Source organism: Neomonachus schauinslandi, chromosome 2, assembly GCF_002201575.2.
Source record: "Neomonachus schauinslandi chromosome 2, ASM220157v2, whole genome shotgun sequence".
NCBI classification, from domain to species: domain Eukaryota; kingdom Metazoa; phylum Chordata; class Mammalia; order Carnivora; family Phocidae; genus Neomonachus; species Neomonachus schauinslandi.
The window spans coordinates 8,913,299-8,929,472 of NC_058404.1; the positions used below are offsets into that span (position 1 = coordinate 8,913,299).

General features: G+C 42.1%; 1 protein-coding gene across 1 annotated transcript in view; it reads left to right on the forward strand.

The window, feature by feature from the left end:
• Positions 1-5,209: 5,209 nt before the first annotated feature.
• The window catches only part of NEIL3 (nei like DNA glycosylase 3), a 52,427-nt gene continuing 41,462 nt past the window's right edge, over positions 5,210-16,174 (forward strand). The window contains exon 1 of the mRNA XM_021694248.1: positions 5,210-5,365. Within this exon, the coding sequence (XP_021549923.1) occupies positions 5,210-5,365 (156 nt within the window). The remainder of the gene's footprint in view (positions 5,366-16,174) is intronic.

Here is a 16,174-nt window from a genome sequence, read left to right on the forward strand (position 1 = left end):
TTTGCTGGCAGAAAACTGTCACCTGGCTCTTCCAGCCTTGGCAGTGGGACGAAATCCGCTGCAACGTCTCAACATTTGGTACCTGCCTCAAACAATAAAACCGTTGAAATGGTTTCTGCTGCTGTGTGTTTTATTATTCTTCTGGTAGTCGAATGTTAAAAGTTTCTCTTAATGGGTAGAAACTGGAGACTCTTTAGTAAATATCACCAAAAACACCTGCACCTCATGTTCACTAATGACTGTTTGCTCTATTCAGAGCTCAAATTAAGAGGATGTTGAGAGAGGATGGATGTTATCTCTCTACTTGTTAAGTATATTCAGGTAATTTATGTAAAACACAGAAATTAAAGAAATTTCCCCCTTGCTACACTTTTATCATTCCACCTAAAAAAATCTGCCCACAGACTTTGTAAAGAGAGGGCTGAAAACAAAATTTCACTATCCAAAATATGTCAAAACTTAATACACTAAGGGAAGGTTTTAAGATTGTCTTTAATTCCTACATAAGGCTGACTAAACAGTTGCTTTTCCTCTAAGCCACCATTTCTTAAGTCATTGCAGAAAATATCTGGTTGAAGGCCCGTGTGATATAATTAATGTTGCTGAAAATATTTGGCTAAGACCGTGGCTTGCCTGGTTGGATCCCAACTCTGTGGCCTTGAACAAATTACCTAACCTCTCTGTGCCAGTTCCTTCATTTGTAAAATGAAGATAAGGATCGTGCGAACCTCAGAGGATTATTGCGAGGATCAAAAGAGTCTGTATTTGCAGAACACTCTGAACACTGCCTGGCACAGAGAAGCACTAAATAAGTATCTGGGATAATTGTTACTGAAAACAGAGGAATTTTGAACTAAGGACTCTTCAAAGTGGTATGAACTCAGCGTTATGTAAGCAACTCTGCCCACTTACTATGAGCAACTGTGACCCACCTATTTCTTTCTTTTTTTTTTTAAAGACTTTATTTATTTATTTGAGAGAGAGAGAGAGCACAAGCAGGGGGAGCAGCAGAGGGAGAGGGAGAAGCAGACTCCCCACTGAGCAGGGAGCCTGATGCGGGGATCGATCCTGGGATCATGACCTGAGCTGAAGGCAGGCACTTAATGGACTGAGCCACCCAGGCTCCCCCATCTATTTCTTAATGAAGAATAAGCAAATAAGGGATCCAAACTGCAGAGCGGGTTCCTCTTCATAGTTTGAATGAAGTTCTGGATTTCAGTTTTAGTAAATAAGTATCATGAATTTGTGGAGCTTGGGGTCCCTACATCTGCTCAAATGTTTCATGGTTGCCCATATCCCAGGAAAATGAATTTCGTTCTTCCTTATCCTGGGCTCTCCACCAACGCTCCCTAGGAGTCTTTCCAGCATTATCTACCACTACTCCCCTGCCTGACAATGTCTGCTTTAATCACTGTGTTTCAAATACATCACATGTTTGTCTGTATTCCTCTGACTTAGAAGGTTCTTAATTGATCTTTCTACTTGCCAAGGGCCCTCCTTCTTAAACGACTGGCTCAGACTCCATCTCCTCTCTGAGCCTCTCCCAGACATATTGCTTCTGAGTGGTGTGTCTCTTCAATGAACTCTCTCAGTCTCCAAGTCCTTTTTTTACATACCATGAGCTCTCTTTCCCTTTTACATCTTTTAATGTCAGTATCCCTAACTACACTGAAATCTCTTGCATGCAGCCTGACTCAGTGCCTCACGCAGAGCAGGCATTAAGTATGTTTTTATCAATGCAAATCTTTGGAAGTAAAATTCAGGTTTATGTTTAGCTCCTCCCCATCTCCTTTTGAAGATTTCTTACCCTGTTCAACATGTTTTCCACTAGCGCCACATACCTATGTGCCATATATTAGCGACTTAAGGTCCTGCAGAAAGCTATTTTTTCCAATGTTTTAGACATCTTTATTTCATCTACACTTACCTGTGGTGTTAGTGAAAAGAATACTGATCTCAGAGTCAGAAAATTTGGGTTTCATTTCTGTATGTTTGTTGGTCCCGATGTGTGATTGTGGAAAATAACCACTGGTTTGAAACTCAGTTTCTTCATCCATAAAATACAAATATTATCTATCCTGACTATCTTACAGGGTTATTGTGAAGATAGATAGAAATGAATGTACACAGATGATTGTACTTGTGGTTGATCTGATTTCCTCAAGGATACATCAAGATTTTTGGGTTGTTGATCTAATAAAGAAAGTATACCATAGGGGTAACTTAATGTATTACCTATTTTTGTTGATGTTTATTTTAGCAAGGACTTCTGAGAACAGAAAATCTCAATTCATAAGAATGACACTAAAGATATGAGAAAAGGTATTTGGGGACAGAGAGTCCCAATAATAATAATTGAATTCAACAAATATTCATTGAATGTTTATTATGTGCAAAAGAGCATCCTGGGTGCTATGGGAAGTCTAAAGATAAACAGGACACTCACTCGACGGTCTTCAAGGAATGGATCTAGTGGGAGACTGGTATGTACCCAATTAACTCTAATATGAGGTAGGTTTGGTAAAATCTAGGTTTGGTAAAACCAACTTCAGAAGACAAGAGATTAATTCTGACTATACCTGGAAGGTTTTTCAGAGGTTATGCATTCAACTAGGATTTAAAGGTGGGAGAATATCAGTAAGCTAGGTTGAAGAGGAGTTAAAAAGAAAAAAAAAAGGTAAGAATAATAGCATGAGCCAAGAAACAAAATACAGAAAATCTTCTAAGAGTAGTAAACAGAATGTATCTTAATTCCCTGAACTTGTAGAGTGTTTTACATTTCTCAAAGTGCTTTCACGTATGTTATGTTATTTGGGTGGAGGTTAACAGGAAAAATATATTTGATTTTGCATATGAAGACAGGGAGTTTTATAAAGTCTTCATGCTTAAGAAGATGACTCTGATAAGAGTGTGGAAGGTTAAGGGCAGGGAGGATGGCAGTTAGGAGGTCTCTGACACAGTCTGAGGAGACCACCAAGAGTCTGCACCCAGGTAGATTTGCTTGCAATGGTGAGGCAGCTCTGCATAGGAACCTCAGATGCATGATGCATGTGATTTTACTCGTAATTGGATGCAAGGAAGAATAACAAAGAGAAGTATCAAAAGACTCAAAGGCAAGTCACGTATAAACAAAATCTGGCTTGGCTCTTCAGGGCACATCCATGAAGTCTCTTAGGATCTTCAGTGTTACTCCCCAACTCTTACTGAGCTCTCTGGAGAATGGTAAACCTAATTCTAACTAAAGATCATATTTGATCCAAATGGGCACACTGTGCAACCTGAAGAGAAATGAGAAGTCCATGATGAATCATTCAGATTAATGAAGACGGTGATGGCTTTAAAATAGCATCACCAGGGGCGCCTGGGTGGCTCAGTTGGTTAAGCGACTGCCTTCAGCTCAGGTCATGATCCTGGAGTCCCGGGATCGAGTCCCGCATCGGGCTCCCTGCTCAGCGAGGAGCCTGCTTCTCCCTCTGACCCTCCCCCCTCTCATGTACTCTCTCTCATTCTCGCTCTCTCAAATAAATAAATAAAATCTTAAAAAAATAAAATAAAATAAAATAGCATCACCAATTATTTAATACTCTCCCCTCTAAGAGATAAAGATTCATTCCCCTCCTCTACCCCCTATGGGCTACACTGATTGACTGGATTCTAATGAATGGAAGTAGCAAAGGTATGGATGTGTCACCTCAGAGACTAGGTAATAAAGATCCTTACAGCTTTCTCCTTGCCTTCTCTTTTAGATCATACCTCCCAGGGAACTCAGCTGCCATGTCGGGAGAAGATTCAGAGGATGAGACACCAAGACCTCCTGTCAACAGCTGTGCAAGTGAGATGGATCTTCCAGCTAAAATCAAGCCTTTATATGACTGCAGCCTTGGCCAACATCTTCACGGCAACTGCTTGAGAAACGCTGATGCAGAACCACCCAGCCAGACCACTGCCACATTCCTGACCTGCAGGAACTCTGAAATAAAAAATGGGATAATTTACTAGGTAGCAATAAATAATTAATACAAAGGTAGAAGCAAATAAGATATATAGCACTTTCCTCCATCAAAGGGCAGAGATTATGACTGAATTTGGGTTGTAATGAGCAGGAGGATTCTTTCTCGATTATTTAGTAATTGACCTAGAAGAGTAAACAACAATTAAACAAGGAAGTAAGGTACAAAGAATCCTGAACATGATCCACCTAACCTGATCCCTAATCTCTCCCCACAAAGAGAAAGAGTTAATGTTTCTTAAATGTTTGAGTTCAAGGCTCTAGTACATATATATATTCCTCTGGTTTAACTACAGCACAGTGATGGGCTGATTAAATCACAGACAAATGAACATTCTGTTTTAATGTGCTATATTTTAATTTTCAAAAAAGATTAGATTTTTTATTATTTACAAAAGTTTATGGAGTCATTAGCTTCATATATATATTTGCATGCATCTTTGTGTAAATTTGAAAAGCTATGCATTGCCTTCATATTTCTATAGAGCCCTGCCTTTTACAAAGCAATTTCAAATAACATTCATCTGGGGCATCCCATAAAAGAATGGTTGATGAATTTGGGTAGAGCTCACTTAGCTCAGCTATCTAAAAAATGAAAGGGTTTTTAATATAGAGACTATAATGTATTTGGCATATAAAGCCACATTTTCGAAAATATGCTAACTCTACAGGAGAAAATATGTAAGCTGCTTGTTCTAAAAACCCTTTTCTGAGTCCTTCTCCTCCTTACCCACATCTGAATAGGGCATGCAAAAACCAAAGCCTGCCAAGACTGAGGACCTTGAATTTTATGGCAGAGTAAGAGCACAAGATCACAAAATGGACGTGTATTGAGTAGCTCAAGGGCAAGAGCAAAACCTCAAAACAAAATGTTGGAGTTTCGGAGGTCCCAATTGCTTGGGCTCTCACAGTTTAGCGGGGTTGGGTGGGCTCCACGCACTGTGGGCGGGTTGGGGCGGGTTGGGGCGGGGCCAGGCGGACCTCAACGGGCGGGGCTGGGGCGGGGCCAGGCGGACCGGAGCGGGGCCGGGGCGGGGCCAGTCGGGCTTCAGCTGGGCGGGGCCTGGCGGCCTAGGCGGTGCAGGAAGCGCGGGAGATTTGAATTTCCTGTCCGCTCAAGTACCCGCGTAGGGATTGAGCTGCGCAGCGGCTTTTTCCGCGGGGGCCTGCAACTAGTGAACCACAGTTCGGGGAGGCGAAATGGTGGAAGGACCAGGTTGTACTCTAAATGGAGAGAAAATTCGGGCGCGAGTGCGCCCCGGCCAGGCGGTGGCGGACGTGCGGGGAAGCGCCCTGCAGAGCTTGGGAGGCCAGGTGTGGCCTCACGCAGCCTCGCTGGCTGTGGTCTCTTCCCAGGTGAGCCATTAATATAATTTGCTATGGGGTCAGCAGGGGACAGTGGAATAAAGACGCCGTCAGGTTTCCAGGGCCCAAAGTGTCATCTCTTTGCTCTGGAACAGGCTCCCTGGGGCTCCACGTTTCCCTAACTTGAACTTGGCTTTGCAAGAGGGACAAGTCAGTGCTCACGCGCCTGTGTGGTTAGAGACTACCGGACAGCCGAGCGAAGGCTGCCAGAGAGAGATGCCCAGGCAAGAATTGACCGGAGGTGTTTTATTACGAATCACCTTGCTTAACTTGCTATAACCCAGCAAAAGATGTTCTCCTTGTGTCTGTAAGTGCATTTTCTGCTGTTAATATTATCAGACCTCTCCATTTTTTTTCTGCACATTTTTAAGACAATAAGCTTTTAGCATGAAATTCCAGCTTCTCGCCTGTCTGCTATTCTGCGGTTGATAAGTGTAGCAGAACTAACATATAATTCTAAAATTGCACACAGAAAATTTAGCAGTGACCTTCCCACTCAACTTAATATTGCCAGTCTATTGAAGGGGCTGTGGAACCCAGCTCTGGTTCCCTTAAGTGAATTTCTTTCTTCTTAAAATAAATTGTAGCACAGCTTCTGGCCACTCAAGGCATTCATTGCAGATGGTGGAATATTCATTTGTTAAGAATTTAGAACTTGCACTAAAAACATTCTGATTAAGCCATCATGCCTTAAAAAGCCCTTTAGATGTGTGGATGATTGTATTTCATGGATGCATGCAATATTGTGCTGTACTTAATTTCTCCTGCAAAACTCCCTCCTAGCCTTTGGTTCAGGAAGAAATAGTGGCTTGCTATGAAATTAGCATATGCTTACAACTTGAAAGAAATGAGGCTCTAAGGCTGAGAAATTAATATTTTTCAAACTTGGAAAAGAATAAGTTTTGCATCTTCTTCCAACAGTCCTTGTATTTTATTTATTTTGACTTAATACGTCAAGTGCTCTGCACCTCTTCTTTTAGTGTAGTGTTTCTCAAAATCGGGTCAGGGTACCACAGGGCTGGATCTTGAGTGTTCTCTTAGAATATTAATGTTTATAAAAATCACGCATTCCACAAAACTGAATACTCAAGTCACCTGGGGAGCAAAAACAAACGGTTCCCTTGTGGAGCCTACACTTGAGTTGGGAAGGTACATGGGCAATGATTAAGAACATAAATATAAATTGGGCGCCTGGGTGGCTCAGTTGGTTAAGCGACTGCCTTCGGCTCAGGTCATGATCCTGGAGTCCCTGGATCGAGTCCCGCATTGGGCTCCCTGTTCGGCAGGGAGTCTGCTTCTCCCTCTGACCCTCCCAATCCTCCCCCCTCTCATGCTCTCTCTCTCTTAGTCTCTCTCTCTCTCAAATAAATAAATAAAAATCTTTAAAAAAAAAACATAAATATAAATTGATAAATTCTCTGAAGCCTCTCCTACCTGGTTTTATAAGGACTCAGGAAGGTCAGGAGAGGCTTGGCTGACAATTAAACTGAGGTTTGAAGGGGAGGAAGGAATAAGCAACACCTGGGAGGGAGGTTGGCGGGTAGAACACGTTAGGCAGAACATTAGCAAAGGAAGAAAGCTTCAAATATTTGAAGGATTGAAAGAAAATCAGTGTGACTGGAAAACAGAAAATGAGCTAGAAGGTAGGTCTCTTGAGGTTGCTGGGCAGGAGCCAGACCATGGAGATCGTAGACCTGGTTAGGGACTTCGTATTTATCTTACGAGTAATGGGAGTCTTCAAAGTGTGGTAAGATCCACTCACACTTCGGAAAGATTACTCTATCTTGAAAAGGAAAAAGAAAAGACTGGAGGAAAGTAGATACTGCACCCTCACTTAGGAGAGGGCTGCAGGAATCCAGGGCGGGGAGGGCTGGTGGTGGAGGTGAAGAGGGGACAGAGTTGCTATTTCCCAAATAAAGGCAGTAGGGCTCAGAAGTGGATATGCTATGAATATGTGTATGGGTATCATGATTTACATCATTTAACAATCATGTATTTTGTGTTATGTTTTATCCTAACTCCTGGGGATGCAAAGATGAATAAGATAAACTTCCTGCTGTGAGAATCCAACTTAATGTTTTAAATAAATATCACCTGATGGGTATTTAGGCTAAACTAGCAGGAACATTTCCTCTAAGTTTGTTGTGATTATCTCTGGTGGCAAAGCATAAAGTGCCTTTGAAGAACCTTTACATTTTATGTAGTTTGGAGAAATAATAACCCTGTGATTCTACAGTTGAGGAATGGGAGGTTCAGAGTGAGTTTAATTGAGTTGCCCAAGATCACATGACTAGTAAGGGGTGAAGGGGGGGGGTGCGTTCCCTCTTTTGGGATCCAAAGCCTATTCTCTTAATTGTAGTTTTTCTCAGATATAAAAGATTCAGTGGGAAAGTGGCTAAGTCAGAGGCAGAAACACCATATTGCCAATATATAGTAGTGATTATGGTCATTACTTTAACAGATGATCCCGCGTTTCCTGGGCATTTACGGCAGGGAGTTAAAGCTGTTTAAATGTTTCTGCTACTGGCTTGAAATCACTAGTTTTCACAAGGCAGAGTTTAAAAATAAACTGTTGTTTAAAAATAAGTTGTTAACTTATTTTTAAATTACATTGCACTAAACATGAAAAAATACAAAGAGTTAAATATTAACTGGGCGTTTAAAATAATTCAGGTAATCACTGTCCTGAAAAACCAACCAGAAAACCCCCCACCTGTGTAGCTGCTGCCATTAATGAACCAGTTAGTGTATGGGATAGCGTTCCTTGCTTTTTGCTTCAGTTTGGAGTTCAGAGAGAACACACCATAATGTGTGTCTCCTTGTGACAACTGATCCTCGTTTTGAAGAAGCCGTACAAGATCTCAGCATCTGCTAGTCGTGTATGCATTGTATTATTTCTCTGAGTTTTGATCCATTGTCTTGTCAGCATAAAATTATGCGACTGTGTAAGCACATTGCATAAAACTCTGCTAGAGCTTGTGGAACCTTATGGTAAGAGACAATATTGGAATATCGATGACCGTTTCTGGTTGATGAGCTGCTAAGAGTCAATCCTCCGATTTTAATTGTTGGGTAGATACAATATTTTAGTGAAATCGGTGTGTAATCTGCATATGTTTTCAATTTCCTTTTCACCAAACTGGATGTGAAACAGTTTATTTATAAGCATTCTTTTCATTTGAAACATGATGCCCTGGCTCTTCTATCCTTCCTTAAGATTTGATACATGTATTCAATATGATAGCGACTCTTACTCATCTTTTTATGTCCTTCACAGTGTCGTGAAGAGAGTAGGCATTTAATAAGCATTTTAAATGGATGGAGAACAGAAAAGTTTGAATAGCCCAAAATGATTAAGGATTTAAAACTAAATTCAGTCTGGACTCTTTCGTTATGGGTATGTGTATTTTGTTATGTATGTTATGTGGAAATTCCTACCATGAGAAAATAATGAAGCCACAAAGTAAAAGATTTCTTCCCTTCTTCCTCTTGTTCATAGTGGGGAAAAAAGAAATCATAGCTCATTTTAGTGCCATTGTATGAAGGGATGAGCTAATCCACAGAGATTCATTTTCTAGCTAAAGGAAGCTTATTCCTTTACAAAGGGGTTTTAAAATGTCATAGAACATGCAATATGATACTGACCTGGCAGGGTAGATACTGTGATCGAGAACATGCATTATATAATCCCTTATCTTTTTAAATGCATACTGATAATGGTTTTACCTTAATGACTGAGGATCATTATTATCAGCATTCAGCCTTATATGGAATCATGGAACAAAGAATAACGGAGAACAGGTAACAATCTTACAGATGAGAAGACTAAGGAAGGTGATTTTTCATGGCCATTGTAGCTTATAATCTGACACTGAAGTATTTGGTTTGATGTAGAGAAGAGAACATTTGACCATCTTGATTTTGAATTCCAGCTCTTTTGTTACTTCCTCCTATAGAGATGCATACACTGACATCTTTGCGGATTTGGTCAGGATTAGATTAGAGGACGCATGAAACTCTTAGTTTAGTGTCTAGCAAAGTAAATGTCCTGGTAATTGTTACTTTTTCTCCCAGATCGGGCTTTCTTGCCAGACCCATACATTGGAGGAACGCTCTTTTCCTTAATGAAGGGTTTGCAATCATCTGGTGCCCTCAAATTATGTACAAAGCATTTAGCCTCTGGGTAAATGCTTGAAGGCTCTGCTCTTAAAAAGATTGTAGAATATGTTCTGATGTATGAACCTAAAGACCTCTTTTGGTACTTAGAGACCATTTTAAAATTAGGTTCTTTGATGGTTTAAATTGGTAGGTAAGTGACCTCTGATTAAGAAAAGTGTTGTTGTAATAGGGGAGAAAAAGGCATGTGGCAAAAAAAAAAAAAAAAAAGGAGAGACTATGAAAGTAAATATGGTGTTTTCTTTGTGGGGAAAATATATGGTTGCACTAGAGTTGAAACATTTATCTATGGAAAAGTCTTGCTGTGTTCTGAAAAGTTCATCTTCCTTGTTCACCCATTGATAGGCAGGATAAATGGTAATCAGCACAATAAATCATGTGCTGTCTCTGAAGATACATGTTGTTTTGACGATTTCATATTATTAAGCCACTTGAAAATGGGAAGGTGAGCCCTTCTCAATCATGCTTAAAATTGTGGCATAGGAGATTTTCGTCTCTATTTCAGGGGAAAAAAAAATGAAATGTTCAAATCACACAGTAACAGGATTATAAGGGTCAATGTGAGAAAGTCAAGCACATATTGGGCATTTGTGTATAGTTATAACAAAGATAATAGGCTGGTGAAAATTAATTTCTGAATTTATCAGGGCAGCTAGAGCTTGTATAAAGAGGTGATAACCCCAGATTCTACAGTAGCACAAGTGAATATCTTGCAAATCTTAGGTTTATTGCAAAAGCCTTGGCCAGTTCATACACAATAGCTCTCAAGTGGAACAAGCCATCATTGGTATACCAGAATTTCCTCCTAAGATGGAATTAAACAAAACAAAACAAACTTCCAAAATATATGTAGGTGCTTGAGATGGTCATTCATAAGTTGAAAATTTTATTATGTCCTAAGTATATTTTCCAAAGCTGATTATTTTATAAATGATAGTGTGCCGGGAATCAGGTAACTTGGGTCTAGTGCCCATGAATTAAAAGAACTTCATGTATCATTACCTTCAAAACCCACATGAAGCATTAGAATCGATGTTTTAAAGCAACCATTTAAATGCTGAGTAAACATCTCAAACAGAAACCAGGGCATGAGGCACTGGTGGCTGAAAATACATCAGTCCTTTCCTACGTCCCCCCCCCTGAAGAATTCCTTTTTTTTTTTTTTTTTAAGATTTTATTTATTTGCGAGAGAGAGAATGAGAGACAGAGAGCATGAGAGGGAGGAGGGTCAGAGGGAGAAGCAGACTGTGGGATTCGATCCTGGGACTCCAGGATCATAACCTGAGCCGAAGGTAGTCGCTTAACCAACTGAGCCACCCAGGCGCCCCCCCTGAAGAATTCCGAAACAGAATTCCTAAACCTTCCCATAAAGCTTACTTTATGCGAAATTCTGGTAAATACAGGATTTTACTCCCATCTAGCTTTTGGTCCTTATGCGAATATGGTTCTCTAAAATGCAAGCCTCACTCCATTGCAGATCATTAGAAACAAGATATTGGGGGTGCCTCGGTGGCTCAGTCGGTTGAGCATCTGACTGTTGATTTCAGCTCAGGTCGTGGTCTTGGGGACGATGAGATCGAGCCCCGTGTGGAGCTCTGAGAGTCTGGGATTCTCTCTCCCCCTTTGCCCCTCCCCCTGCTCGCATGTGCTCTCTCTCTCTTTCTCTCATGCTCTCTCTATCAAATAATAAATCTTAAAAAAAAAAAGAAAGAAAGAAAACAAGAGACCGGAGTGTTAATAATTTTCAGAGGAGATGAAACAGATAGTGGAGTAGAAGTTTTTGCCAAGAAATCCTGGGAAAGGTTAAGTAAGGATGGAGATGGTAGGTGGGGAGACAGCCTGTATTTTTTTTTTTTTTTAATCATTAAAGTATAGTTGATGCGCAGTGTTGCATTAGTTTTAGGTGTACAATGTGGTGATTGGACACGTCTATACATTATGCTATGAGTGAGTCTGTATTTTAAAGCCATGCGTAGTTTTAGGAGGGGAAGGAGGAGGGATCTGATTAATCCCACACATGTTTACTTCACTCCAGGCATTGTGTGAAGCTCTCAAGTATACCAATTAAACACCATAGTCGGTGTCCCCAAGGAGTTTAGAGGCAGTCAGAGGAGAAACACAAGTCCCGGTCAAATACTCGCTCAGTATGGAAAGTACCACGATAGTGGTTGCTGGATTTGGCAGGGAGAAAGCCTCAAGATGACTCTGCTTCCCAGGTGGGGAAATCCTAGTCCCAGAGAGAAGTGCAATCTATACATGTGAGCATGGAAGAGGTTAGGCTAACATTTCATTTTAATTCCCAAACACCTCATCAAGTATTAAAAAACTACTTCTGAAATGTATTCAAGCCAAGGTCACGCAGCATCTGTAGCTGGAACGGTTTCAGCCGCCCTGAAGTCACCTGAGAGTCCTTGCCCTACCTGCGACCCTTCCTGCACTTGCCCTCCTGCGGACATCTGTGTTGTCCTCCGCACCATCGTCGGGCCGTAAACCTCTTTTTTCAGTATGTGTAGAGCTGTTAGTTTCATGACCGTTTCAACATTTCTTTCTTTCTTTTTTTTATTTATTTATTTGACAGAGAGAGACACAGCGAGAGAGGGAACACAAGCAGGGGGAGTGGGAGAGGGAGAAGCAGGCTTCCCTCTGAGCAAGGAACCTGATGTGGGACTCGATCCCAGAACCCTGGGATCATGACCTGAGCTGAAGGCAGACGCTTAACGACTGAGCCACCCAGGCGCCCCTTTTTCTTCCTTTCTTCCTTTCTTCCTTCCTTCCTCCCTCCCTCCCTCCCTCCCTCCCTCCCTTCCTTTCTTTCATGTCATATTGTGTGTTATCTTTAATCATAGAGAGGAGGGTAAAACACCAGTAAAATAAGACCTGTATTACACCTGTAAGGATTTGGTGTGTGGTTCTCTTGGAGGCCCTCTCAACCAGAAGGACATATTTCACTTTTCACTGACTGCTGTGCAAAGAGATTTAATGGTCTCATTCATTTTAAGTATATCGGCCTTGATATTTTTGGATTCATCCTCCTAAGCACAACAGAATTTATTTACAAGGGCACGTACTCCCCTTTGGTCTTTTAAATATGTGGTCCAGTAACCATAAAGTTTTAGAGGGCCATCCACTGAGACTTTCTTTTGCTAAATAGCCAAATTTCCCATGGTTGGATCTCTTAGACTTTCTAAAATCTCTGATAGTTGACAATAATTTGGGGAGCGTATAGATGCCTGCACCAGGACAACCTCTGATGCCTTGAGGAATTGATCCTGGATATAAAAACTTTTTTTAACCTACCCCTTAGCATTGGCCATAAAGGATGTTTCAGCTGTGCTCTCCATAAGCTGTCTGTGGAACCAAATTTCCCACAGTGAGGGTTCCAGATAGTCCTGAGGAAGGACCTTATAGACCCCTTTCACCCATTATTAGACATTCCCTGGGAGGGAAATCTGGGATAGAAATCAGGATAAGCTAGGTTTGAATTTCTTCTTGATAGACAATATTAGGAGCTCTGGGGCATTTGACTACATGGATTAAAACAAAACAAAACAAAAGACAGAGGTTTTTATTAAAAACCTATATGTTTTTCTTAACCAGGTTTTTACTATTTCTTTTGATGAATGTCTTCTAAATGTATGTCATAGAGTGGTTCAAAGAATGAGTGGCACAAAAAATTTGATATGAATTGTACTCTTAAATATTTTGTTTAACCAATTGCAACAAGACCCAATGATGTACTACTGCTGAATTAAATTTGGATGTTTTGATAATGGGGCAGCTATGGATGGTCCAGTCTAGCCACTGAACATTGAGCACTAGTCCTTACGGAGTGGAAAACTTCCCAGGAAATAATCTGGGTTTTCAGAAGGCATAGAATAAAATAAAAAATCAGGGAACATTATGATCCTAGTAAGCCCGATTATGTAGACAAATACAAATGGGTACTTCCTTTTAAGAAGATTGATGCCATCAACTGATGAGCATTAGGTTGATGTAAGTAATTAAGGATACCCAATGTGGTCCTAAACAGTGGGGTTTTAATGACATTTTTTCATAGATGTCTCTAGAATGGATTGAGGGACACCATTTGTGTCCAGCCATTGGCCTCTACCTGTGAATGATGATTCTGAATCCGGTCAGAATCTGGCAAAAATGAATCTTATTATTAGGCGCTACATATACCTAGAGAGGAGGCAGGGTCATGAGGCCTACCTTCCTCTTAGCTGATACTTTGATTCCCATTTTACTGAGAAAATGTGTCGACCACAAGAAAATCAGCACAACCACATCTGCCTATGAGCATCTGTACCCATATAAGCTGCCTTCTTCCTGATGCCGTAGATGGACTGTCCATGTTCCCTGACGGTTTCCCATTCCTCCCCCGAGCTCCACCACCAGGACATGGCAACGTGCTACACACCGTTCTTAGGCCCCTTCTCTTCGTGATCCGTACGCACGCTCCTGCTGACGTCATCCAGTCTCAGAGCTTTGGAAACTGTCTATCTGAATGCTGATGACTAGATACATTTATATCTGCAGCCTAGACCTCTCTCTTGATCTCCAGACTCACACCCAACTGCCTGCTCGACGTCTCACCTTAACTTCCCTGAAACCCAGCCTTCACCTTCCTCTCCCACCCAGTTCCACCCAAATCTTCATCTTCATTGCCAGCGCTACTGTCTTTCCAATAATTCAGGCCAAAAATCTCCCACATCCAGTATGCCAGCAAATCCTCTTTGCTCCACCTTCAAAATCCCTCCAGCAATCTGGCCACTTCTCACCTCCTCTGTCGCTACCCTATCGGCCCAGAGTTCCTTCCTGTCTCGTCTGGATCATTGCACTGGTTCTTCTGAGTTCTTGGCCTGCTTGCACCCTAATCCCCGGAGCCAGAATTCTTTTTTCTTTTCTTTTCTTTTTTTTTTTTTTATAATTTTTTCCGGAGCCAGAATTCTACCCAGCAACCAGAGAGAACATTTTAAAAAGTAATGCAGGTCCTATTTTTCTTCGTGCTCTTTTGTGTCGAGAAGCAGCCAGTCCATAGAGTAGACCTTGTGGGCCTCGTGGTCTGGTTCTCATCTGTCTACACCTTCCCCTGCGAGCCATCCTGGTCTGCTCACTGGTGATCAGAAACACTTTACTGGAGGGCCTTTGCATCACCGTTCCCTATGCGTGGATCATGGCTCACTCAGAACCCCCTTGAGACATGCTCAGATACCATTTTCTTCATGAGATTATGACTGCCTCATTTAGAATTAGAACCTGCTACACCCTCCCTTAATCTTGATTTCTTTTCCAAATGTTTTAACACAGTTATTATAGTTATTGCTTACTCTCCCCTGCCTGGAAGATTATAAGCTCTGTGAAGGCAGGAGATTTTTAATTTTTTTTTTTTTCTCTCACTGATGCATCCCCAGCATCTGGAACAAGGTCTAATACATATTGGAAGGTCAATAAACTTTTCTAAAATGAATGACTCTGATGAACAGTCATGAATGGTGCGTCTTTAATGGTGAGGGACATCTTTCCAGATGTCACATCCCACCTTTGTTGTCAGACGGGGTCAAATTACAGACACAGCCCAGTGAAGAGTGAGTAACAGTGAACTGTGGTAGCTGTTGACGGTGCGTTTTAACCTGAATGGTGCGAGTGCTCGTCAAAGCTGTGAATCTGGCAATGTGAGCAGACCTCACAGGAGACAATTGGGACTCATGTACTGTTTTATTAGGTGTTGTGCCAACCTGTCTAGTTCAAGGTTACCTTGTCTGTCTCTTTGCCAGGAGCCATGATAACACGCGGTAAATTCGGAATGAGGTGGAGGAAAGGAGGTGTGGGCAGGGAACAGAGAAGTGGTTGAGTAAGAGCTGCTTCCCATTGGGTGAAGTAGCGTGGGGGGCAAGATTAGCTTCAGGGCGATACCGTGAGAAACAGAGAAACCGAAACGTGGGAAGTGAGAGGGATACCGTGTTTCACTGTTCCCTGGGGGTCAGGCTGTGCGGAAGGCTAGACCCTAACAGGACGGTGGCCAAGGTTAAAGGGCAGCTAAGTGCTACTGGAAGAAACCAGCCCGATCCCAAGTTGCTGAGAAAACGTGCACAGCAGGTTCAAGTGGTCCAGTATGTGCTGACAGCCCGAGGCAAGAGAGAGCCCAGACCCAGCCCCTCACAAGGCATGGGCCCCACGGCCAGCATGTCCTGTGTCAGGAGACACGTTCAGTGTGACTCCACACCCCCCACTTTGTGCAGAGGTGGAAGGACGCTGAACCCTCCCCCTGGGGTCTGCAATTCAGAAAGCTGGGGTCGTGCCTGAGGGCCTAGTGGCGCACACAGGAATGTACATCAAGCCTGGAAGAGGCAAAGATACTCCCTCCCAAGGCAACAGAGTGTGAGGGCTCTTTGTCTCTAGATGGGAAGTGTTCCAGGCCCAGGGCTCCTTTTTAGGCAGCCAAGGGGATGGACGTATGACGGACTGCATATGATTACCTTCCCCACACACTGGAGACAGGTTGAGTTCTAGATGAACTTGTAAAACTTGGAGGGTTAAAGATGAAAGCACTATGGTGGCAGTGGTCGCCAGTTCCCCCTCGGCCAGCAAGCAGGAAAGCCACGACAGCGTCTGGGCTGTACG